Source organism: Hippopotamus amphibius, chromosome 10, assembly GCF_030028045.1.
Source record: "Hippopotamus amphibius kiboko isolate mHipAmp2 chromosome 10, mHipAmp2.hap2, whole genome shotgun sequence".
NCBI lineage: Eukaryota > Metazoa > Chordata > Mammalia > Artiodactyla > Hippopotamidae > Hippopotamus > Hippopotamus amphibius.
Genome location: NC_080195.1, coordinates 62,333,894 through 62,360,453, shown reverse-complemented (window position 1 = coordinate 62,360,453; position 26,560 = coordinate 62,333,894). Strand labels below are relative to the sequence as shown.

The window sequence follows — 26,560 nt, the reverse complement described above, 5'->3', positions numbered from 1 at the left end:
AGATGTGGTTATAAAACCCATGTCTTGAAACGTAGTTTTAAAAAGTTAATCTATTTTAAAACTTTAGAATGTAAATAAACAAATTCAAACATAATTTCAGTACTCAGAGGCAACCAGTGTTCATCATTCATAATAAGTGTATGTATAATACATATTTATACACACTTGTATATCAAAGATATATGCAGATAAATGAATCCTTATTTATACAGTTTGGCTTCCTGCTTTTTCCACTTAACACAACAGGAATCTCTATGTACTTATACATCTCAATTTCTTTTTTAAAAGGCCACACATTATTCTACTGAATGAATGTACTTTACTCCTCTAACTGTACACATGGATTTTTGCCAGTTTTGTGCCACAATAGACAGTGCTGTAATGAATATTACTGTACCTAAATCCTATTGCACATCCTTATTTCCTTAAGATAAATTCCCAGAAGTGAAACTGCCCATAATATGTTTTTTAATCACATATCAGTTTGTGTTTAAATCATGGGTCATTTTTTTTTCTTCTGAAAATATAAAGTTTAAATATCTTTGTGAAGCACATGGGGCCTGTAGCTCACTGTTCTTTAAGTATCCAGAGCTCTAACATGCTGATTAACTGCGAGCTTTATATAAATTAGTTTGTAGTAATTAATACTAGTCTCTACTTGTGGGTAAAGAAAAACCCTGCCTAATTGAACATGAACAGTGTTGTCTTCTCTAAGGGCTAATTACAAGCCTTTTTATTTGAAGTTTGAGAAAAGAATAAGGCTACTCTAATACATTGTTATCTTCTGGCTCTTTGAGATAAGTGAGATGAAATATAACTCTTGGAATAAGAGTGTAGATAATGTAGCAGAGAGGCAGAATCATGTTCACTACTAAATCCCTGCCAAATGCTCAGCTACTTAGTGAAAAATTAATTTTTAATAACATAATGAAACTGTAACTCAACCTACTCTACTGACTTTGAAAATGTCATTCTCTTATGCAGCACTGGCTGGACTTCACACAAAGAGCCCTTTGCGGTATCCAAATTGGAAAGGAAGTGATAAAATTGTCATTATATCTAGATGACATGATACTATATACAGAAAACCCTAAAGACTCCACACAAAAACTAGAACTGATAAATTCAGCAAGGTAACAGGATACAAGATTACCATATAGAAATCTGTTGCATTTCTTTACACTAACGAGACATCAGAAAGGGAAAGTTAAAAAAATTCTTTTAAGATCATAAAGTACTTAGGGACCTCCCTGGTGGCACAGTCATTAAGAATCCGCCTGCCAATGCAGGGGACACGGGTTTGAGCCCTGGGCTGGGAAGATTCCACATGCCGCAGAGCAACTAAGCGCGTGAGCCACAACTACTGAGCCTGCGCTCTAGAGCCCGTGAGCAACCAACCATTGAGCCCATGTGCAACAAGAGAAGCCATCACACTGAGAAGCCTGGGCACTGCAATGAAGAGTAGCTCCCGCTCACCACAACTAGAGAAAGCCCATGTGCAGCAACGAAGACCCAATGCAGCCAATGAGTAAATAAATAAATTAATTAAAAAAAATTTAGGCATAAACCTGGCCAAGGACATGAAAAACTTATATGCTGAGAACTATACATTGATAAAGGAAATTGAAGATGATTTAAAGAAATGGAAAGATATCCCATGCTCTTGGATTGGAAGAATTAGTATTGCTAAAATGGCCATACTACCCAAAGCAATCTACAGATTTAATGCAATCCCTATCAAACTACCCATGACATTCTTCACAGAACTAGAACAAATAATCCTAGAATTTATATGGAATCACAAAAGACCCAGAATTGCCAAAGCAAATCTGATTAAAAAGAATAAAGCTAGAGGCATAACCCTCCCAGACTTCAAACCATGCTACAAAGCTATAGTAATCAAAACAGTGTGGTACTGGCACAAACACAGACGTGGATCAATGCAACAGAATAGAGAGCCCAGAAATAAACCCACACACCTATGGTCAATTAATCTTTGACAAAGGAGGCAAGAATATACAATAGGGAAAAGACAATCTCTTCAACAAGTGGTGTTGGCAAAATTGGACAGCTGCATGTAAATCAATAAAGTTAGAACACACCCTCACACCATACATAAAAATAAACTCATAATGGCCTAAAGGTCTAAATATAAGACACTACAAAACTACTAGAAGAGAACATAGGCAAAACATTCTCTGACATAAATTGTAGCAATGTTTTCTTAGCTCAGTCTCCTAGGGCAAAATAAAAGCAAAAATAAAAATGGGATCTAGTAAAACTTACAAGCTTTTGCACAGCAAAAGAAACAATCAACAAAACAAAAAAACAACAACTCACAGAATGGGGGAAAATATTTGCAGATGATATGACCAACAAGGGCTTAATTTCCAAACTATACAAACAGCTCATACAACTCAGTAACAAAAAACAAAAGAAAATCCAATAAAAAAATTGGCAGGACTACCCTGGTGGAGCAGTGGCTGAGAATCCACCTGCCAATGCAGGGGACTCAGGTTCAATTCCTGGTCTGCGAAGATCACACATGCCATGGTGCATGCCACAACTACTGAGCCTGCACTCTAGAGCCCACGAGCCACAACTACTGAGCCCATGAGCTGCAACTACTGAAGCCCGTGTGCCTATAGCCCATGCTCTGCAACTGGAGAAACTACTGCACTAAGAAGCCCACGCACCACAATGAAAAGTAGCCCCTGCTTGCCACAAATACAGAAAGCTGTGTGCAGCAACAAAGACCTAACACAACCAAAAAATAAAGTTAGAGATGTACTCTTAAAAAAAAAAAAAAAAAAAAAGGCAGAAGACCTGAATAGACATTTCTCCAAAGAAGACATACAGATGGCCAACAGGCACATGAAAAGATGCTTAATATCACTATCAGAGAAACGCAAATCAAAACTACAAGGCATCACTTCACATAGATCAGAATGGCCATCATTAAAAAGTCCACAAATAATAATATTGGAGAGGGTGTGAAGAAAAAGGAACCCTCCTACACTGTTGGCGGGTATGGTGCAGCCACTATGGAAACCAGCATGGAGCTTCCTTAAAAAACTAAAAATAGAGTTGCCATAATTAAATCACTTTGCTGTACATCAGAAACTAACACAACATTGTAAATCAACTATACTTCGAGGAAATAAATTTTTTTTAAAACCAAAAGAGCATATGAATGCTAGACCCTTGGGGAATTAGATAACTAAAAAAGTGCATCTAGTTGGGAGGAAAGATACTCACTTCTCCTTACATTTAATATCTTTATGAAGGGCTATTTGTAGCTCAGTGTGCAAAAAAGCTGGCTTCTGTGAATTAAAGTACTTCTTCATTCACAATGATAATTATGTTTTCTCTAGGGTATTTTTGAAATGCTTAGATAAACACAAGCATAAACAAAATAGCCCTCTTCGTATGACAGGAAGAAAATCAATTAGCTACAAAATGCTAAGCAGAGTAAGATTTTATAAGATTTCAAAATAATTTGCAGATTCAAGGGAACCCATGCTTTTTTTTACTTTTTACAATGTTTCCCCTCAGTTTATGGATTACACAGACATACAGTTTCAAGTACTTAATAGTTTCATTATTAGTACTATGAAAATAAAGTAAACCATCTACTTTAAAAAGGCATAGGTCATATTTTTTGTTCATCTCTTTTTAAAAATTCATTATCTTGAGTGTAAACTCAGTGAATGCTGAAAATATACAATCAGTTTCTTAACCCAAAAGATTTGTTTATCATGGGTAATATGAATTTAATATTTACTGGAGATCATTGAGAGAGCCAAGGCAAGTGACTGAAACAAATAGAACCTTATGATCTAATAAGCAATTCTCAAATTAGGGGGTTTGGGAAGGAAAATAATATCAAAAGGGCTCTATGATTTGAAAAAATATTCAATATGCTTAACATACATATTATTTATTTTCTCAAACTACAGAAAGCAAAACTCAGATTCTTGGCTTGAGAGAATATGCAAACAAAAAAGTACATACTCTATTAATTGTAAAACTGTGAGCACTATATTTTGTCAGTGATGCAATAAATAATGCAATTTAGACCGCTATGCCCAGTATATCATAATATCAACAAAATGTTCAATATTCTCCTATTAAAAAAGTAAAAGAAAATAACCACTTGGCAACCATCAGAATAATAACTTATTTAAGCAAGAATCATCAAGGGACACTAAAACTAGTAGGAAAAACTTGGCAGAAAAAGGATATTTGCAGTATCTTCCCACAAGTTACTTACTATTTCCAGAGGGCAAAATAACAGTGCTACATTGAAGACACTACTTTGTGTGTATTATTGTGTGCAGATAGATAAATGTACTATGATGTTGAAAGCCAGGGTATTTCTTTACATTTGTTTAAAGCAAAAACTACAACATTGTTTTGGGGGTCAATAATGTATATATATGTGTGTATTAACCATAGCATAAAGGATGAGGATAAAAGAACCCACATAGTTGTAAGGTTTCTATGTTTTATATTAAGCAGTACAATATTAACTCCAAGTTGATTGTGAAAGTTAAGGACATTTACTTGCCAAAATAGGTAAAAAAGCAAGACCCAAGTACATACTGTCTATAAGTCACGCATTTTACATACAAAAGTTGATAAAAAAAAAAGATATACTAGGTCAAAGGAAATATAAAAAGGTCATATTAATATCAAATAAAATAGATCTCAAGACAAAGATTACCAAAGATAAAATGATGTATTTCTTAATGATAAAAGGGTCAAATTAATCAGTAAGATACAACATTTAATAGCAAAGTTTCAACTGCCTTTGTAAATAAAATTTTATCAGAACACAGCCATACCTATTTACTTACATACTGTGGATGGCTGCTTTCATGCTACAACTGCAGAGTTGAGTAGCTGTAAGAGAGACCGTATGTCTCACAAAACCTACAATATTTACTACCTGGCCCTTTACAGAAAATGTTTGATGATTTCTGCAAAGGAATTAAGTCACAAACAGGACATGTGTTTTATCCAATAGTATGCAGGTCAAAAGCAAAGTAGTAAATAAATTCATACCTATTTGAAAAGAGGAAAAGAATAAATCAAAATAAAATAAGGTTATGTGTTTTAGGGAGTATATTTTGATTAGAGGTATCTATAACATATAAGAATGAGCCTCAAGTAGAAGTTGAAATTCAGTTACATTTTCATTTAACAGTCCTAACTCAAGACAGAACCTCCTTATATTCTTAACATAAATAACTAGTTTTTGCAACATACAATAAATAAAACTAAAAGGGCACTAAGCTAACAATTTCCCCTCAAAACACAGCATTAAGTTTTAATGAGTATTTTTTTTTTTGCCCTGACATTAAGTAGATGACAGTTTAGCATAAACCCCATTCACCCAAATTTTAAGAAAACTATTTGTTCAAGTAGCAAATGTAAACAGTATAAGGAACTGTATTAATGCACAGTTGAATTCAAACTCTTTATAGCAAAATCCTTGGAGAATATGAACAATTCTAATATAATGATGTATTTACTTAGTTTTGTACTCTCCACTAGGAAATGGGAATACACACATAGAAATCATTTGTAAAACTCTATGGTGTGACTCAAACTTGCTTAAAATAAAATTTTTTACAAAAGAAGAAAAAATACACACATATACACACGCATACCTGTTTTTTTGAGGTACACAGAACCAAAAAGCGAAAAAAAGAAAAAGTACCCAATATACTAAGGTTAAGAAAAACAACAGGAACAATATAAAAGATTCTACAAGAGACAGAAAGACCAGGAAAAAAGAGAAGAGAAGATGGATGACAATTAGCACTCACCTTTAAAACTGAAATATAGCTTTTCTTCTTCAGAGAGAAGAGATTAACAGGTTAAAACTACTGTATTTAAAAAAAGGCTGAAAAACATATGGGGTTGCTGCCTATATAGGTCTTTAAGAACAGGCAAACTGAGTGGCTTAAATAAATGCATACTTGCAAGAATGGACTAGCTCTGCACTGTCCAGTAGGATGGCAATTACAATTAAAATTAATTAAAATTAACTAAAATTAAAATTCAGTTCTAGGATGGAAGATGCCTTAGAGGACTGGGGCGGGGAGGGTGGGGGGGACTCGAGGGGGGGGAGTCAAGGAAGGGAGGGAATACGGGAATATGTGTATAAAAACAGATGATTGAACCTGGTGTACCCCCCCCCCAAAAAAGTCAATCTCAACAACTCAAAACACACACACACACACACACAATTCAGTTCTTTCACTGCACTAGACACATTTTAAGTGCTCAACAGCTACATGTGGCTAAAGGCTGTGGTACTGAACAGTGTAGATACAGAACATTATCATCATCACAAAAAGTTCTATTGGGCAGCACTGGGCTAAGCTTAGGGTATTGAGATGACTAAATTGTAAATTTAATTTTCCCTAGAACTTTTTGGTCCATTTATATATTTATTTCATAGAACTTCTTGGTTTTTATTTTACAGAACCTTTTGTTCTTCAGTCATATCTATCCATTTCAACATTTTTTTCATATTAAATTGAAAATGCATGCAGTTTCAAAAAGAAATAGAATGTATCCCTTATGGAACGAACAGCAATTTAAAATGTGTTACACAACACAATCCTTTTTAAAAAATTTGCAGAACTGTACAAAATATACAAATATATAAAACTATTAGTTTGATATTATTTAGTGTAGTGAATTATGAAAATATATATTTAAAATATAAATTCAGATATATTATGGTTGAAAAACAGAAGTAAATCTAAGTTTACCTAAGTCAAATACAGATACAAACAGTGAAGAAAATAACAAATAAAATCAATGGTTGTAACAGCATAGCAATAAAATCAACCAAAATTTTAACATAAATGTCTTCTTAAATACTACAGAGTATTTGATTCAAATGAAAAGTCAATAACATGTTTTTTACAAAACTTCAAAATATATTACGTACAATTGAAAAAGTTTCAATTAAAAAAAAAAAAAAAAAAAAAGCACTGTTGAAATGCTTCCACTAGGAGGCCCACCACCACGCTATGAGAAGTCCAAGTCACATACAGAGGGGACATGCAGGCGCTCCAGCCAATAGCCGCATCTGCGCTCCCAGCCAACAGTATCAACTGCCAGCCATGCAAGTGAGATGCCTTGGAGGGCAGTTCATTCAAGCCTTCAGATAACTCCAGGCCCACCTGCCATTTGATTGAAAATTCATAAGAGTTTCCAAGAGGATTTTTAGGACAGTGAAAATACTCTGTATGGTACTGTAATGGTGAGTACGTGCAATGCTTTCATCAAAACCTATAGAATGTACAACACCAAGAGTGGACCCTGATGTACACTATGGACTTTGGGTGATGATGATGTGTCAGTATAGGTTCATCACTGTAAAAATTGTACCCCTCTGGTGGGAGATGTTGATAATGGGGTGGGCTATGCCTTGGGAGTGCAGGGAGCATATGGGAACTCTCTGTACCTTCCTCTCAACTTTGCTGCGAAACTCAAACTGCTATAAAAAATTGTCGGGGTGGGTGGGAGTTCAATAAATATTAAAAAGGAAAAAAAAAAAAAAGAAAAGTACTAAAAAATTCCCTTCTATTTAAGAAATACATGAATAAGGATATTTAAGTTATGCTTTAAAATTAGACAGCCTAATTAAAAACTATATAAATGAAAGACAATGAAATTGTAAATGAAATTCACACCAAAATTAACAATAAATTTCTGAATATGTGGCAAAGGTAGAATCCAAGTTATGTGTATATAAATCAAAAGAAATTCATAACTGATTGAAAATGATATGGGTGGGCCAACATGTAACATTTTAAAAAGTAAAACTAAAGCTATCCATAAACACTGATAATTTTCTAAGTTACTACAATTTTCTTTGTGACAAACAATAGTCACTTAATATATCAGCTGTTTTCTAATTTTTACACATTATTTCTGTAAATACTCATTGTAAGTTTAAAAAATTTAGTACTTATACCATGTACCTTACTACGTTTTCAAAGCAGTAATAAAGTTATTTTAAATTCACTGAGTGGGGGTGAGGGGGAATCAGATGATGGTGATCAAAACGTACACATTTCCAGTTATAAGATAAAGTATGAGAGATGTAATACACAACATGATAAGGATAATTAACACTGCTTTCATTACCTTATATATGAAAGTTGTTAAGGGAATAAATTCTAAGAATTCTCATTACAAAGGGAAAAAAAACCTTTTTTTCCATTTCTTTAATGTTTCTGTATGAGATGATGGATGTTCAATAAACCTGTTGTGGTCATCATTTCATAATGTAAGTCAAATTATTATGTTGTACACCTTAAACTCATACAGTGCTGTGTGTCAATTATATCTCAATGAAGGTAGAAGGAAAAATAAATTCACTGATGTTTGATTTTAAAAATCTAATCACAAATGAGAATAAATTAAACAAGCAGAAGAGAGTGGAAAGCAACTAAGGAAAAAGAAAAATATCTTAGAAAAAACAATAATGGAAGTTAAGAAGAATATTCTGAAGTAAGAACCAAAGAAAACTTTAAGCAATAAAATCCAGAAACAGGAAGTAAAACTTTAAGACCAAATAAAAACATGTATCAGATCAGGTTCTTTACTAAATTGACAAATAGATAATAATTTGCTCTTGTTTTGGAGTCACAAATTACCTTCCCAGTAGATAAATACAAAATACCTATATACTGAGATTCACAGTTTCTGGACTTATTTTCCCACCACTTAAACTGTGTATCATTGCTATCATATGAGAGTGTTTGTTCAACTCCTCTTGCTGAAGTTTCACCAGGGACTCTTTCTCTTCCAAACGACCTTCTAATTGAGCCTTTTGAACTTCTAGGGAGGAAGCCTAAAAAGTGGGAGTGGGGAAAAGAAATTGAAGAAAACAAACAACTTAGTGTGTATTCTCTTCACAGGAGCATGCTTTAAGATGTACTTATTTTTTATTTGTAAGACAACCATATCAAAAGACACATTATGAATACGTATTATATTTTAGTTAACAATTATATGTTAAGTTTAAGATTGGTAATTGTTAAACAATATAAAACAAATTGGGGAGACATTCACTTTATCTCTTTAAGTCAATGCTAGCAGCTGGACTTTGGCAGAAAATACTACGTGTTACTATTTAGAATTACTATTAAGATAAACACATTAAAGCAGAACCAGGAGATCTGTACACGTGGCATTAAATTTTATGCCTCTTCTGTCACTTATGCTCTGTAGTTGTTCAGTCTTTTCAATCTTGGTCTGTTCTCATATTCCTGGTAGTAGATGGTCCCAAAAGCACTATTCATAGCTACCACACTCAAGCAATCATGATAATGTAGAAAGAGCAATGAACTTAGAATATACAAGTCTACTGTTTCACTTAGCTGTGTGACTAACCTTGAGCAAGTAACTTAATCCAAGATTCAGTTTCATTTGTAGGATGAAAATATTTATTAATACTTATAGATTAAAAAAAATATTTCAAAGAATCCTTTGCAAATTATAAAGTTCTAAACAAATACGAACTACAACTATTATCATCACCATCCCTATAAGCAGAAAGATGCAGCTATATACACATATACACAGGTAGCTACCTGTATGTGACGGTAACAACTGGGAACCCCTTTCTGTATTCTTTGACCCCTTGAAAGCAGCAAGTGCTGGAACACAGTATACATTTAATTAATGTGTAATAATTTTAGGAAATACAAGTTTTCACACTGTGAGAGCTTTGAGATTCTAATATTATCTTCTAAGCAAAATTATTAAACAGCACATTAATTTATCCAAACGCATCTTTTTCACAAAATAAGACTTTTTTATTTCATTGCAAATGAGAATGCAACAGAGTCTTACCTTAATGCTCAATTCTTTTCTTATTTGATCTGTTCTATTTAATTCTTTTCTAAGGACACCAATGGCTTCTTCTTTATCTTCCCTTTCTCTTTGTAAGACTTTAATCTTTTCTTCTTGTACTTTTACTTTTTGTTCCAGGTCTTAAGGCAAAAAACAAACAGTCAGCTTTATACTCAAATGTCCTAAACTGACATTACCCTGAAAAGGTTTAGGAGCTATTATGTTATATAAGAGCAAGACAGACAACAAGAAGAACATCTTGATAGAAATAAAAGTTATACAGTACTTGATGGAAAAAAAAACACCATGAAACTCTCCTCCTATGCCAGTATTCTATAGAAAATGCCAAATCTCCATGTCCTTTCCCTCTTTCTCTGTTCTAAATACAATATTCAGTAATGAGGGGAAGAACAATGCTCAGAGTTTAGGGTTAGAAAAGAAAGGGCAAGAGAAAACTATGAAAAATTATATAGGTAGATGTCTGTGCTCTAAGTCAAGTGAGTTAGAACAAAAATGTTCTTGTGGATCATTTCAGAGCTACTACCATTAAGAAGCTAGTAACTAAAAGTTACCTGGCACTGCCACCTGCTGTTACAGTCTTTTAAAAAATTTTTATTTTAAAAATGGTAATCATTTCCTATAACTCCTAGATTTCAAAAAAATGTACTGCTTTTTCAATTTGATCAATTTAACTAAACTGCTTTGTAAAATGTTATGGCAAGAAAAGGAGAGCTGTTTAAGATGTGGTTTAAGGTTTAAAAAAAATGAGAGAAGTAGAAAATAATGAAACAGCAAACTAAAAACCACTCATGCTTTGATTTTCTTCCAACACAAGATATGTTAAAATATAGACAATTTATTAAATAAGCTACTTACTTGCTAGCTTACATTCTCTGTCTACTAGCTGGTTCTGTACTTCTTTTCTCTGTTCTTCTTTCTCTATTAGTTGGGCAATAGTTCTGAAGTTATAAAACAATATAGAAGAAAACATTAGTGAATCACATCATTTCTTTTTCTCCCCAACAAGTATTTTCAGAGGAAATTCTGAAGAACAGTAATCACGCTTACATTCTTCCAAATATGCACTTTATATCTATAATAAGTAATAATTCTATTAATTTTATCCATAAAAAGCAATGTTCTATACATAAGAAATCATTTTCTTTTTGAAAAATCCAAAAAAAATCAGAATAAAGAACTGGAGATTTTACTTTTCATTTTGTTGCTTGAGTGACTCATTCAACTTTTTCACTGTCTCAATTTGTTTATTTAGAGAATCACATGTGACCTGTAAATCTTTGTTCTTCTTTTCAGCAGTTTCATTCCTGAAAGACAAGGAGATGAGGTGACATTTTTATGGAGGAACACATATGATGGAAAAAAGAAACTCAGTGTCTTCTTTACCATTTCTTCTAACCAAACTGCATATACTGCAGGGAAGAGGAGAAATGTAACATGAACAAGCGGGACATAGAGTTAGATTAACTCTAAAAGACAATAAAGATATGTTTTGGCTGACTGAGGGGGTAAAAATTACTATGAAATGGAAATGTGTGGACCTTTAACTTCATATTTATGAATAAAGAGCTTTATTTACAGATAATGTTGCATTACATAATTTGCTATATATGCCTTTATCTTTATAGTTAAGTCCAGAAACTGAAACAACTTCTGTAAAAGGATGAGGTCTTTAAAAAAAATTAAACTTACACCTGTCATCACCAGCCTCTTGGGCATAATATGCTTAATTTAAAATGTCAAATTAATGAATTAATAGTTAAGGATTCTAAGTTTCTCTTGCCTCTTTATAACTCTGCATCTTATAGTCATGCTTATTTTACCTGCAAGGTAAACACATTAAAAACTTTTCCAAAGTGATGTTTTGACACCCAACTATCTTAAGCATAAAACATCCATTTTAACCTAACTACAAAGATAAACAAACTGGTGGCACTGGTCAAATGTGGCCAGCAGAAGTGTTTTACTTGTCCTACACAGAGTTTTTAAATTCTGAATTTGAATGCCTCTAGACATTTCTATCATTACAAATGACCTTCCCCAGCCAGCTTCATTTATTTTTTTTACCCACCTGGCCCCTCAAGGGGAGTTTTACTTCCTGGCCCACCCCTCAATCCCTATCTGGAACATAAGCAGGTCCTAGAAAGCCCATTTTCTCTTGGTCCACTGCCTACTTTCTCTTACTGACTTAATACTAACAGTCCACTTTATCAGGCCTACCTCAAAGAATCAGACTTTGGAAAAAGTTGTTGGGGGAAAATATCCTGTTTAAAAATCTCCTTGTCCTCACAAATTTTCTAGATGCGATACATTTTCCACTCTTCATTTTTATTGATGGGCAAGTAAAACAAGCACACGGACCTTGCAAGGTTAAAATGCTCTACATCCCTATATTAATACCACAGAAAGAAGAACATTTTTTCAAATCTTAACCAATCTTAAAGTATAAAGAAAGTCAAGAAACAAGTTAACCAGAGTTTTTTTATTGTTTGGTAAAAAATACATAACTGTTCCTGGTCTTCCTTATAATCTGTAAGTTTTAAAACATAGACATATATATACTACCAACTGTAAAATAGATAGCCAATGGGAAGTTGCTGTATAGCAAAGGGAGTTCAACTCGAGGATGGATGATGCCTTAGAGGACTGGGACAGGGAGGGTGGGGGGGAGTCGAGGGAGGGAGGGAATACGGGGATATGTGTATAAATACAGATGACTGAACTTGGTGTACCTCAAAAAATAAATAAATAAATAAATAAAATGAGGAAGAAAAATAAAACTGGCTTAAAACATAAAAAGTGACAACGGAGGGAAAAATGATCAATCTCATACTCTGTTAGTGGAAGTATAAATTGGCACAGCCTTTTTGGAGGGAAACTTAGCAATCTATCAAAAATTTAAAAGCACGTACCCTTTAAACCTATAAGAATTTATTCACCTATAAGAATTTATTCTGCAGATATAGTCATACATAAGTAAACTATGTTTAAGGACATTAAAGAGAAATATTGACTACAAATTAAGAGGTGAGTTAAACACAAACACCCAAATCTCTGTGCTATTAGACTGAATTATACGACAACTGTTCAACCACTTTTGACCTGCAGAAATGGCCAATTCATATAGTTTAACCTGATATGAATTGTGACAGCTAAGGTCATTCACCATTTATGGAGTGCCTAACCATGTATCAAGTACTGTTCTAGGCCCTAGAGATTTGTCAGTGAACAAAACAGAAGAAACTTGTCCTTGTGGTGCTAACATCCCAGATGACTGATGAGTCTATGAATAAAGGAAAGAAGCAGAGTCAACTGGAAAGAAATAGAGATATTTCTGTATCTTTGTTTAGATATATAAATTTAGAGATATCACTGTTTCCAACTGTGATATTGAGTTTGGGTAAGCAACACTTCATTTCACTATGACCTAAGTTTCTTGCTAACTGCTTACCTTACAGTATTATCAGAATATATGAATGCTCAGAAAAGGATTTTAGGGACACAGGAGAGAAATGCTGTATGTTCATTCGAGATTCTAACCTTACACAGAAACTTTTACTTTATTAATTTACCTCTGAAGCAGTTCCATGTAGGATTTTGTCAGTACTTCGTGTTCTTCAGCCACAGACTCTAACTTCCTATTATGTTGAAAGAGATGCTCAATATCACTCTGGGCTCTTTCTGATTCAACCTGCTGTGACTTCAGCAACATGCCAAGCTCTTCATTTTTTCTCTCAACTTCTCTCAACATATTAGCAAGTGTCCGTGCCTAAAAGAAAATGGAATAGAGACTTTTCACTATCATTTATGTAATATACGCCATTTCTACAATTTAAAAGATTTACCAAATAAATGTCTTGCTGTCAATTTAATTATTAGGCCGGTCTAGAGGGGTAGAGGAAAATTTTCCCTCCTCAACATCAAGGGTAGAGGTGGGATCATACATTTTCACATGATGTGAGAAGTACTATAAAGAGGGCAGCACATGGAGGGAGGATCACCAAAAATGTGCGAGAAGAAGACCAAAGAAAGCTTCCTGGGAAATAGAGGTATTAAAACTAAATCTGAAGGATTATTAGAAGTTAGACTGGGAAAGAGAGGAAAAGGTATTCCAGATATAGAAGAGCAAGTGCAAGGATAAGAAAACATAAGAGTACATCAAGTTTCAGAAACTGCAAAACAATCTAATGTATCCAACTGCGGAGAATGCAGTAAGTTCTAAGGAATTTAAACTCTCTTCTGAGTTAAACGGTGAGACACAAGGATATTCAGCACAGGAGCAATGGAATCAGACTACAGCCTCAGGGATGACTGTGGAGGAAGAAGGGAGGGTAGATCCAAACACAGAAGAAAGATACCTTTGGCTGCATGTAGAGGGTGGCTGAGAGGAGAGAAAGGCAGAAAGACTAATTACAGGCTCTGCTGTGATTCATGTGAAAAATGAAAAAAACTGACCTGTAGCAAATAGTGGTAAGAATAGAGATAAAGCAAAAAACAGCAATATTTAGACGGTAGAATCAACTGAAATTGGTGAATGACTAACTGTAGAAGATAAACTGTGTGATTTCCAGGTTTCTTGCTTGGCAAACTGTAAGAACAGTAGAGGGAATACACAAAGAATACATTTTAAAAAAGGGAGGGTGATGAGTTCAGTACTGGCTCTGCTGAGTTTGAAGTACCTGATGTATATTTATTTATTTATTTATTTATTTATTTATTTTTAAATTTTATTTATTATTTTTTTTGGGGTACACCAAGTTCAATCATCTGTTTTTATACACATATTCCCGTATTCCCTCCCTCCCTCGACTCCCCCCGCAACCCTCCCTCGAGTCTCCCCCACCCTCCCCATCCCAGTTCTCTAAGGCATCTTCCATCCTCGAGTTGAACTCCCTTTGTTATACAACAACTTCCCACTGGCTATCTATTTTATTGTTGGTAGTATATATATGTCTGTGCTACTCTCTCGCTTCGTCTCAGCTTCCCCTTCACCCCCCGCCCCCTCCCAAACCTCGAGTTCATCAGGCCATTCTCTGCATCTGCATCCTTGTTCTTGTCACTGAGTTCATCAGTACCATTTTTAGATTCCGTATATGTGAGTTAGCATAAAATATTTGTCTTTCTCTTTCTGACTTACTTCACTCTGTATGACAGACTGTAGTTCTATCCACCTCATTACATATAGCTCCATCTCACCTGATGTATATTTAAATGGAGCTACCCAGGACACATTTAGTGCTGAAGAAAAAGTATCTGGTCTCAGCATATAAAATTGGGGGCATTAACACTCTGGTAATGACTGGAAACCATGAATCACCTAAATAAGGGAAAAGGGCTTAGAACAAAATCCTGGAAAACTCAACATTTAAGGGGTGAGTAGAAAAAAAAAAGGATACAGAAAAAGAATATCCATTAGGGCAGGAAAAAAATCAGAAGAAAATTGTGTAGCCAAAATTAAAGGGCAGACAGTTTCCAGACAGAGGGAGTAGTAGTGCTAAATGCTAAGGACAATTTACTTCAATCAGAGTAATGAAAATAACACTAATATTTTGTACATATTTTATTTACTTCATTTGTTTTGCTACTAACCAGATCTGTCTTTATATCATACACACCTCTGTCTCAGCTTGAGTTCTTTGACAGCGATATTGAGCAATCAGTCTATCAGCTTGTGCAAGGGCTAGAGCTTTTGCTTCCAAGAGATCTTGTAGCCTGCTTTCTTTGGACTGGAAGAAAACATACCATTAAATCTTCATCATTTACTGGAAAACATCTCTTAACGCTTGTTACACGTAATTAAAATAAGCTTGTACTCACGGCTAATGTGGATAGCTTCATCTCATATACATCCATTATGTCAGATATTCTCACATCATTAATCTGATCCTTTACCTGGATTTTAATATAATAGAATTAAAAAATCAGAAACTGTTAACGCTCAACAAAATAAAAAAATATGCCTACCGTGAAACTAAATCATCGAAACAATGTCATGTCAGGCAGGTAAAAAACATTTCACTAACCTGGCTATTGCAAAAGAATATCTGGCTAAGATCTGATATGCTGTGGGAACTTAAAGTATATTTAAGTTGGGGGTGATGGGGAGGTGGTGGGAGGGTGGGCTGGTTGGGGAAGACTTAGAGAAGATTGATAGCCATGTTAAAATGTTGCAATTTTATGACTGATTTTTTCCTTTCCAAACTTTCCAGAATATTGCTACTTTTTCTATTAAAAGATAAGGTTTCAATAATCAAATCTGTGTCTAAAGTTCTTTAAATAAATGTTATAATAAAGGCTGATATTTAGTTATGTACCAGGCAGAATCCTACTTATAATGGCTATTTGTCACTCACCACAACTCCAGATTGAAGTTTCTCTATTAATTCCTCAATGTTCAATCCAGGAACTTTATCTTTCAAAAGTGGAGGAGTTAAACATTTTACTGATGTTGGAAAATTGTGATTTAATGATTGCAAAGGCATCCTTCTGGGCATATGTTCTGTCTCCTGCTGTCTATAGGCATTGTTTGCCGCTATACTTTCTCCAAGTCTGAACGGGAATCAAAATAAAAAAAAAAATAATTATATAAAAATAGTGCAAAAGGGAGAGTTAGTACAGAATTAGGGACTCATTTAGAATGGGTCTTCTTGGGAGTATAAGTCTTCAAACATTTCTGAAATAATCTCAGAATCTATGATGAAGCAGGATTTGGGGAAATATCCTAAATTTGCCAGAGGAAACGCTTTTCTACTCACAACCCTATATAATGACAACTCCACCTCTGGTCTGAAGGCACTAGAACTAGTTTGTGAGTGTGGGTTATTTGTTAAGATTAAATACAAAGTTACTGGTATTGGTAAGAACATTCTTCTAACCATGGGCAACACCACCTGGCCTTTACTTTTTCCTTTGCCCTTCCCCTTTCTCACTCAGTATGTTCTCACCAACCTGACTTCCACTCTGCCCCTGCCATTTATCCCATCTTGTTCCTGCCTCGGGGCCTTCGTGCAAGTTGTTCCTTTACCTAGAACACTATTCCCACTAGATCTGCATAGCACTGGCTCCTTCTTACCATCAGGTCTCAGTTCAGATTCACTTCCTCGGGCCCGCCACGCATAGTGACATGCTCATTATGAAACATTTTTTTAAACTTGTCTCCCAATTAGAATGCAAACCTCATGACAGAAGGCCCCTTAATTTAGTGCAATATTCAAAACGCCTAGAAGAGGGCCTGGCATAACACACTCCAAAAAACCTACCCACACAGCCATCTACCTAATCATCCAGTATATAAATGCACTTTATTAAACTAAGATAATGTAAATAAAGGCATAAATGGACATAAATAAAATAGACATAAGTGGACATCTGAGATAGTGTCCAAAGAGAAAATTATACAACACAAGACAGGGAAGAATGGCAAAGACATAGGTAAATGAGAGGCAGACCACACATACAGAGACACAGGGTGAAACTCCAACTTTCGGTGAAGCTGAAACTTTCCACTCTGAAGTGTGGGGGTTTTTGCTTCAATGTCAGATTACCACAGTTGAAGCAAGCAAGCTTCCACAAAATAAAGCAGCCTCACAGACTTCTACCTTGTAACTTGAGAAACTCTCTATTTGTTAAAAAGTATGATACAATGGAGGGAATTTCAGTTTCGTGGTCTCTAGGTCTTGTTTTCCATAGTTCATCTCTTAATTTAGGACTACTTAAATTATTAACTCTGGAAAATGAGTTTGCTTAGTCAGTTAATAGAAATAGCAGAGGTTGTCAAACTTTTCCTTAAAGGACAGGGCAGATAAGTATTTTAGTCTTGAGGGTCCATAGTCTCTGTTACAACTACACTAACGTCGCAGTGTGAATGCAGACATAGGCAATACAGACAATATGAAAATGAATGGGTGTGGCTCTGTTTCAATAAAATTTTACTTATAAAAATAAGTTCCTGTCTGCTGTCTGGAGTTTGCTGACCCCTGGCATTCAGGAACGTCTTACCACTTAACAACTGCCTCAGTTCATTCAAACCACTTTTGCAAATTCATTCATATAAACTAAGTAAACTTATTAAGATTAAAGTAAAATCCTATTGGACATTTTGTCAATTATTTAGTTTATAGAGAGCCCCCCAAAATCTGAATTTTTTTCAAACCTAATTGCAAACATTCTCTTACTGTTTAGAATTGATGAGCACAGTAGATAACTCTGCCCGGCCACTACCCCACCTTCTGATAACAACGGAGTTTTTCTTTAGGAACCCCTTCCTTGGTAAATGACCCATATCTGGTCAATGAAAACAATACTTAGACTTCTCACTCAAACAGTTGGGAAGGAAAAGCTCTTTCTATGGAGAAACTAAACTGGTAGGATGTAAGCTTCATACAGAAGCTACTATGTTAAAAAGAGGTGTTGAGACGGAGAGGTGTATCATCTGGATAATACATTTAATCACCTGGATGTGTCCAGCTATTCCCTAAATGAGTATACATCTGGCCTTTTGAATTGTGGGAATCAAAAATTTTTTTAATTGAAAAATTGTTTTCACTTGAAAAATTAGTATTAAAATGAAGTCTTCAATTCACTAATCTTCCAATTTATCTATATTGAGGACTACTAAAGAAACATGGTAGGATATTCCAGCAGCACAAGAGATATACTGCAAATAATTGTAACTTACACTAATGCAGGAAAATCTGGCAGTGGAGCAGCTTCCAATAATATTCCTAGTCCAGACTGTACTTGTTCTCTGTTATCTGATGTTAAAGCAAAAGCCAAGGGAGTAATCAGGCGAGGATCCTAAGCAAATCAGAAAACAGAAAATAAAAAGCAGAAAGAATGAATAGCATCAGGTCTTTTAGAGTGAGGTGAATAAATAGACCTAAAATCATAAAATAATTCTAGGCAAATTCTAAAGTGTTTCCATCTGGTGTTTGAATGTATGTATTAGTCTTTACCTTGTTATAACTGTCCATACAATCAATACTAAGTTAGCTTAAAAAAGGACACAGGGTTGGGGGTGGGGGCGTGAAGGGGAAGCTGGGATGAAGTGAGACAGTAGCATAGACATATATATACTACCCACTGTAAAATAGATAGCTAGTGGGAAGTTGCTGTATAACAAAGGGAGATCAACTCGGTGGGTGATGCCTTAGAGGGCCAAGACAGGGACAGCGGGAGGGAGTCTCGGGAGGGAGAGGATATGGGGATATATATATAAATACAGCTGATTCACTTTGGTGTACCTCAAAAGCTGGTACAAGAGTATAAAGCAATTACATTCCAATAAAGAGCTAAAAAAAAAAAGAATAGAGGGGGAAACTTTACCCTGAGTTTGGCTTAGATGCTAAATCTGTTTTGCAAAAATGGATTGAGTGAGAGAGTAGCATTGACATATATAAACTACCAAATGTAAAATAGATAGCTAGTGGGAAGCTGCTGTGTAACACAAGATCAACTCAATGATGGATGATGCCTTAGAGGGCCGGGACGGGGAGGGTGGGGGACAGTCGGGGGAGGGAGGGAATACGGGGATATGTGTATAAATGCAGCTGATTGATTTGGTGTACCTCAAAAACTGGTACAAGAGTGTAAAGCAATTATATTCCAATAAACAAAATAAAATAAAAAAAATAAAATAAAATTACATGACATTGTACGAAAGCAAAAAAAAAATCTGGCAAAGGTTTTGAATACTTTATTGTGTCTATGAAAATCATGCCTTAAATACTGTAATTTAAATATCACCTATAAACTGACTGATGTTTTGAGTTATTGTTTTATTTTTCTAGCTACCATTTAAAAGAAAAACTGGCTAGAAGAAAAAACGGCTAATCATTTCCAAATTAAAGTAAAAAATAAGAGTAAAATTCAAATTAACTCAATAAAAAATTTTAATTTAGTGAATGAAACAATTATACTTTAAAATTTAAGTCCTTCATGTCAGTAAATTTTACATTAGTACTCTGTTTCAAATCATCTATTCTAAAAAAAAATTTCATTGACATAAAATCAGTTTGACTCAATTTTAAAGCTAAGTAAGTTGTTAATGGAGAAAAATATTAAAATATAAATCCTTTATAATTACCAACATTTTAGAATGTTAAGTGTTTTATAGGTACTCATATAACCTAATGCCATAGAACCATAAGAGATGGCTTTTATCTCCAAAACCCTCATGGTAACCCTTCATAACTCCTCCCATGAAGGTGGATCATTATCTCTACTTTGTAGTCAAGAAAACTGGAGCTCAGAGAGGTAACTTGCTCAAGTCTGCACTGACCAAGAAATGGTGGAGTCAACATCTGAACCCTCATCTCCTAAGCACTGTGCTCTCAAAGCGTGTAAGTGGCCGCTGCCTAAGGTTCCAGTTCTGGCTTCTACCCTGTCTATACAGGCACTGGAGACATAAATATCTGTTATAAGCCAAGTTTTGTGCATATCATGGTAAACATCTAGAGGTCTTATTCAGCTACTATTATCACTGAAATCTATAAGTTAACTATTTTCTGCACTCCTCTCTAATTTTATTATCACTCACAATCAAGTCCTTTTCCTCCAGATGTCTCCCTCCTACCTTTACCCTACCTCATCAACCCCAACCAAAAACAAACACCCCAAAACAAATACCACTCCCTCCCACCACAATGCCAACAGAAACAAATGAAGAAATCTGAAATATGACACAAGAAAGGAAAAGGCTGTGGAAGCACCGCTATCGTGAATATCCTGTACATTAGAATCAGAAGCACTTATGCTCAATCCCTGTGAAACTACATAAAATAACTGTGCAGTGAGAATATTATAGTTACATAAGACAATTAACAATTTTAAAATTTCCTTCCAACGGCCAGTGCTAAGAAAAACAATCTTCTAAAGATTAAGAATATTACAACAGAAACATATATTAGGAAACATATATAAATCAACTGCAGTATTTGAAGAGTTTAAACTCACCTGAAGGATTTTGTAGAAGCTTACTTCCATACCAGGAACCAACTGTTTAAGTTTGTTCATCAAATCAAGAGTTTTCAAAATTATATCAGCAGCAAGTTTGCTTTAAAAATAAGTTATATTTAACTTAGATACCTCAAAAACTACTTAGAGCTTATTTCTGTCCACAAATCTAAAGAAAATAAAAACCCAAAACCTTTGTTCTTAAACCTCAAGAAGATTGGGCATTGTTTCTTAGGAGAAGTAAAAATATCAGAGACCAACATCCTTATAATCCAAGATCCAAAGGGAACAAACTGGGTTTCTTTTTCTAATCTCAAATACCAACATGCTTCAACTTTCTGCTTGAAATTACCAGCAGCATTGGCAACACGACTCTAATTCTTAGCCTTGTCACTAAAATATTAACAATAGAGGGCAACCTTAGGCAATACAGAATATCTAATATTTACTGAATGAATTATGCTAAGCTGTTTTTCTCAGCCTTGTAATTGAAAAGGAGTACAAAAAAGTAAAAAGAGATAATTCTTGTTCTTGAGGAGTATAATTACTGACAATTATGACATTTATGTAAATTGGAACAAATCATAGTGTTCAGCATTTAGCAGGTCCTCAACAAAGATTTGTTATGGACTTAATTCATGGGGGAGAAGAGGGATAAAACAATCTCATTACTATCAGTGAAAATCCACATTTAACCATAAGCTTTGATATGCTACAGAAGAAGAACTGTCTTTGTTATTCGAAACCTTCAGCAGTGATTGATTTCTTTGAAATAAAAATGATCTGTTTTGTTCATACTTTTTGACTTCAAAATATAAAATTAAATGAATATAAAAATAATTACTCAGGCAATGTCAAAAAGGAACTCCAGAAAAAAAATGTACAGAAGTATAAAAGACCCTTAGATAATCACAATAAATTAAAACAAGACAAACAAACCTAAATAATGAAAAATAAATCACAGATATTAATACCTCTGTTCAGAAGTATGGGATCTATGAATTAAATACATTTTAAAAAAATTCATTATGAAAATATTTTTGTTAATTCTCTGCTACACCTTGACTTAATAGAATATACCCAAGGATGATCCTCCAAAAGGAATGAGAATCATTACATCTTTTGATTTTTATTAAGTTTGGCCTTACTATTTTGCCATTTGTATTTCACATACTCACCACAATTCAGAATCCGCTACCTTTGTTCCAAACCCCAGATCAATCTTGCCGTATGTAAACTGTTGCTCTATCAGAGTGGTGCATTTGATAGTAGTCAGAATTTTTGCAATATGCATTTTTAGAGCATCATCTCCACACAGAGGTAAATTTTGTTAAGGAACACAAACAAAAAAATTCTCAAAAAAAACCCTCATATTTTTCTAGCACTTTACAGCATTTAGGATGATTTTATACAAATTATTCTTGTCCCTGCAATTTGGTGTACGTATTGTTACATTAGCTCAATGACAGATTAGGAAACTAGAGCTCAGAGCATTTAAATAACAGATAAGTGGCAAGAGATGGGACTGACACCAAAAGTTTCTGACTCTAAGGTAAAACAGAGAAAGAATCTGCTTTTCTATTGGATGTTAGCTTTTTACTAACAGGTATCACAATGGTTCAATAAATACTTGTTGAAGTAAGGGAAGTTACTTTCTCATTTGTTATTTCTCATTTTCTCTTCCTACACTGTAGACTAATTTGAATATCTATCATTTAAAAAAGATTGTTTGGTACCATTCAATGAGAGAAGGCCTGAATATTTTATAGATAGCATCTCTAAGGTCAAGCAAAGTAATCATGTGTCTTTACGGGGGTGGTTTTCAACTTTGGCTACGTGTTAGAATCACCTCGGTAGTTTATTTTTATTTATTTATTTATTTTTTAGTTGCAGTGAATGGGGGCTACCTTTCATTGTGGTGCACGGGCTCCTCATTGCTGTGGCTTCTCTTCTTGTGGAGCACAGGCTCTAGGCGCGTGGGCTTCAGTAGTTGCAACACATGGGCTCAACAGCTGTGGCTCACAGGCTCCAAAGCACAGGCTCAATAGCTGTGGTGCATGGGCTTAGTTGCTCCGTGGCACGTGGGATCTTCCTGGAGCAGGGATCGAACCCGTGTCCCCTGCATTGGCAGGTGGATTCTCACCCACTGCGCCACCTAGGAAGTCCACCTGGGTAGTTTAAACAGTCAATCACAAACACTACTCCACCCCAGGGTTTCACATTACTTTAATTAAATCAGAATCACTGGAAGTAACGTTCAAGTGTCAGTATCTTTAAACGTTCTCCAGATGATTCTAATACATAACCAGAATTGAGAATCACTGCCATCAAGAAAGAGGAAAATTAAGGAGCAGCAGCTCAGAGAAGTAGAGTTTGCTTTAGGGCAGGACAAAGTTGAGCAAATGCTTGTTGCTCTGAAATACAAGTTTATCTTTTTAATAACCAAGTGTGATGTTTTATTGAAACATTTATGGAGGTGCTAATTTTTAAAACACAAGCTAAAAAACTAATCTAAAATAATAACTACCAACATTTCTTTCTTTTGTGATACATTCCATTAAAGAATGGCACCACACTTCAACAAGGGGCAGCAATTTGCATCAAGAGAGATCATCAGGGTACTTATTTTAGAAGATATCTCCTAATCTCAAATTATGATGAAAATATACAAATCAAGTTTAAAAAGCATTTCTGGAAATGTTCTTTAGCTTGAAAGTTTTACACTGAAAAACAAGGGGAAAAAAGTCTAGATAACTTTTTAAGAGACCTCCTTGAGTATCAAGTCTATAGTTTAAACGAGTTAAATAATTCTGAAATAGATTCAAGCATGAGAAGTGACAAAATTATAAAGACAAAAATGCAGTAAATACAATCCTAAACAAAACAAGCAGTTATTTAGTTTCCATGTTTATATTGAAGGATATTTAGCAAAACTTCAATGGCCTTGACCATCCTTTCACATTTTTTCCTCATTAAGGCCTCATCTAGATTTTGTTCTGTGAACTGAAGCTGATCAAGGATTGTAGGCAGCAGAAGGGTCACAAAACGGTCAGCTGAGGAACAGTTAGCAGTATCTATGACATCCTGAAGAATTAACCACCACCAATGATTTAAAATAGAGATGGAATACAGAATGCATAAACAGACATCACTGAACTGAAACACTCTAAATTTCTTATACAGGTGACCCTTGAAACAATGTGAGAGTTAAGAGCACCGACGCTGTCATGCAATTGAAAATCTGAGTAACACTTGGCCCTGGCCTTCTGTGTCTGTGGTTCAGCTTCCAAGGATTCAACCAACCTCGCGGATTGTGTAGTACTGTAGTATTTACTACTGAAAAAAATCCACATACATATAAGTGGATCTGAGCAGTTCAAACCTATGTTGTTCAAGGGTCAACTGTAATTACTTCAAAATTTCTTTGACCTGTGTCGCTTATTTAAAATCTACCCTTTTATCCAGTTTTGAGGGCTATGAGGACTTTTTCCTCAAATGGAACAGTAAGGTTTTAGGTTAATTGAATGCAAACAAGCCTTTCTAAAGTGGATTGTCTTTGTGATTTAAAAATTATTCTAAATTAAAAGTATGTACTGAAAACAAATATCCTGAATTTGCTAAATGCAATTACAATAACTAAATAACAGACACTGATCTTAATACTTTACAACTACAAATAATTCCCATCGAGAATGTCAAAGGGCTTTTTAAATGCTAAAACTGATTAACAGTCAAGATCAACATGAAACAAAGAATAATTTGTGCATAATCCTTAATGAATATACTTAATCATTCATACACATTTTGGTTTGTGCCTAGGATCCAGTCATGAGAGAGTAAACATCTAGTAAGATACTGGGGTAGACAGAATGGGTATAAAAACAGGGAGAATAGTACAGAATACTAAATGACCCAGGTAGTAGAAATCTACCAGGATGTAAAGGCCTTTATGGAAAGGATTTTTGTCTATATCTTAAGTACCTGGCATGCTCTACTCCATTTGACTGACTTAGTCCAATGTTCCTATATATCCACTCCATAAAGACAGTAGACAGTATCTACTGAGATGGAGACACAGAATGTGACTACCACAAGAAGGATAGTTACATACCAACAAACCATACAAATCTTAGTTAATACCTTTACTTACTCTTGCCAATATTTGCAACCTTGCCACTAAAAAGAAATTCAGTAGCTGAATAGTAGGGAATCTACTAATTGAGAAGTTTTCCTAAAGTATATGAACAATGGAAATTTATGATGAACATTTTAGAAAACAAACTGTTCACTGAGAATCATAAAAGTGGAAAAGTCCATTTGTTAATCACTCTAGTACCTCAAATATTTCCTTGAACAACTCCAGAGCTAAAACAGAACAGTCTTCTGATCCATCCAAAGGTTGGCTTGACCAACGAAGTAGAGCTACAGTAGGTTCTAAACACTTAGAACGGCTTCCCACAATGGTGCTGCCAGATGGAGGTTGTTCAAATATCATCTGTGTGAGCACGTGGCGCAGCTGAGTCACTGAACAGAATGCAAGAAGTAATTCTAAAACCTATGTGAAATAAAGTCTTCATTAAATGTCAGTTTCATTAGATTTTAATGCATAAAGCAATCAAAAAATGAAGCTGGAAATGATATACATTTTTAAAGAAAAGTTAAAAGTCGATTCCAATTTTTCTCTGAGTATTATTTTTCAAAATTTGTCATTAGGTTCCAGAAGGTTACAAATAAATTTGTTAATGGTAGTTACTTCTGATAACAGAACAGTGAGAGCCAAAGAAGAAAGGGCAACTTCAATTAATGTTATATACCTTCTATAGTGCTTAATTTTTTTCAGCACAAACGTTGTGTAAAAATAAAATTAGTAATGAATACTTGCTCTCATTCTAAGATTTAAGAACTGCTATAAAGCATACTTCAGGATAATATTTAAAAGTGGCAACCCAAAGCTTTAAAAGCTTAAGGATGGCTATTTCTCTACTGTGTGCATAATGTGGCCATCCGCCCCTTAGCCTTCCTCCCTATTCTACCTCATTTCTTCCTTGCTTCATAACTGAGCCTTATTCCATTACATAGCATCCCACATCAATTTGTTTACTGGTTGTTAAATTCTACCTTATTTCATATACTACCAACCTATTATTAAAAAAAAATTATTGCTATCTCTTTGCTACTCATTTATTTTCTACCTTTCTTCATCTGTTTCTTGTAAATGGCATACAATTGGGATGTGTGTTTTAATCAACCTGATAGTGTTTGATTTTAATAGAATTCAGCCCAGTAGCATTTACTATTACACATGATAAACTCTTCGATTTATTCTCTCAAATATAAACTGCAGTACTTGTTTTTGAATAGATAATACATTCTCTTGGTTCCAAAGTCAAAGGTAACTAGCCTGACCTCTAGCTACATTCTCTGGAGGCAACAGACAATATTACCAGTTTCTTATTTATCTTACTAGAGATATGTTCTGCACATATAAACAAATACTTTCTCATTTACACTTTCTCTGTAAGTATAACATACAGGGAAGTAAACATATCAATTGCTACTGCAAAGCTAGATGTTTTCCCCAAAGTGAATACTATACCTGTATAACTAGAACTAGGTCAAGAAAGAAAATTCCACTAAAACTCCAGAATCCCCTTGTGTCCCCTCCCAGACAATGCCCCAACCACTACTCCATATTAGATTC

General features: G+C 34.6%; 1 protein-coding gene across 1 annotated transcript in view; it reads right to left on the bottom strand.

Moving 5' to 3' along the window:
• Positions 1-6,914: 6,914 nt before the first annotated feature.
• The window catches only part of CIP2A (cellular inhibitor of PP2A), a 30,211-nt gene continuing 10,565 nt past the window's right edge, over positions 6,915-26,560 (bottom strand). Inside the window, exons 9-21 of the mRNA XM_057696733.1 lie at positions 25,196-25,414; positions 23,784-23,943; positions 22,038-22,179; positions 20,860-20,959; positions 18,584-18,702; positions 16,260-16,455; positions 15,724-15,798; positions 15,522-15,632; positions 13,479-13,675; positions 11,100-11,213; positions 10,765-10,847; positions 9,889-10,028; positions 6,915-8,884 (exon numbers count right to left, since the gene is read on the bottom strand). Of these exons, the coding sequence (XP_057552716.1) occupies positions 8,714-8,884; positions 9,889-10,028; positions 10,765-10,847; positions 11,100-11,213; positions 13,479-13,675; positions 15,522-15,632; positions 15,724-15,798; positions 16,260-16,455; positions 18,584-18,702; positions 20,860-20,959; positions 22,038-22,179; positions 23,784-23,943; positions 25,196-25,414 (1,827 nt within the window). The 3' untranslated portion in view covers positions 6,915-8,713. The remainder of the gene's footprint in view (positions 8,885-9,888; positions 10,029-10,764; positions 10,848-11,099; positions 11,214-13,478; positions 13,676-15,521; positions 15,633-15,723; positions 15,799-16,259; positions 16,456-18,583; positions 18,703-20,859; positions 20,960-22,037; positions 22,180-23,783; positions 23,944-25,195; positions 25,415-26,560) is intronic.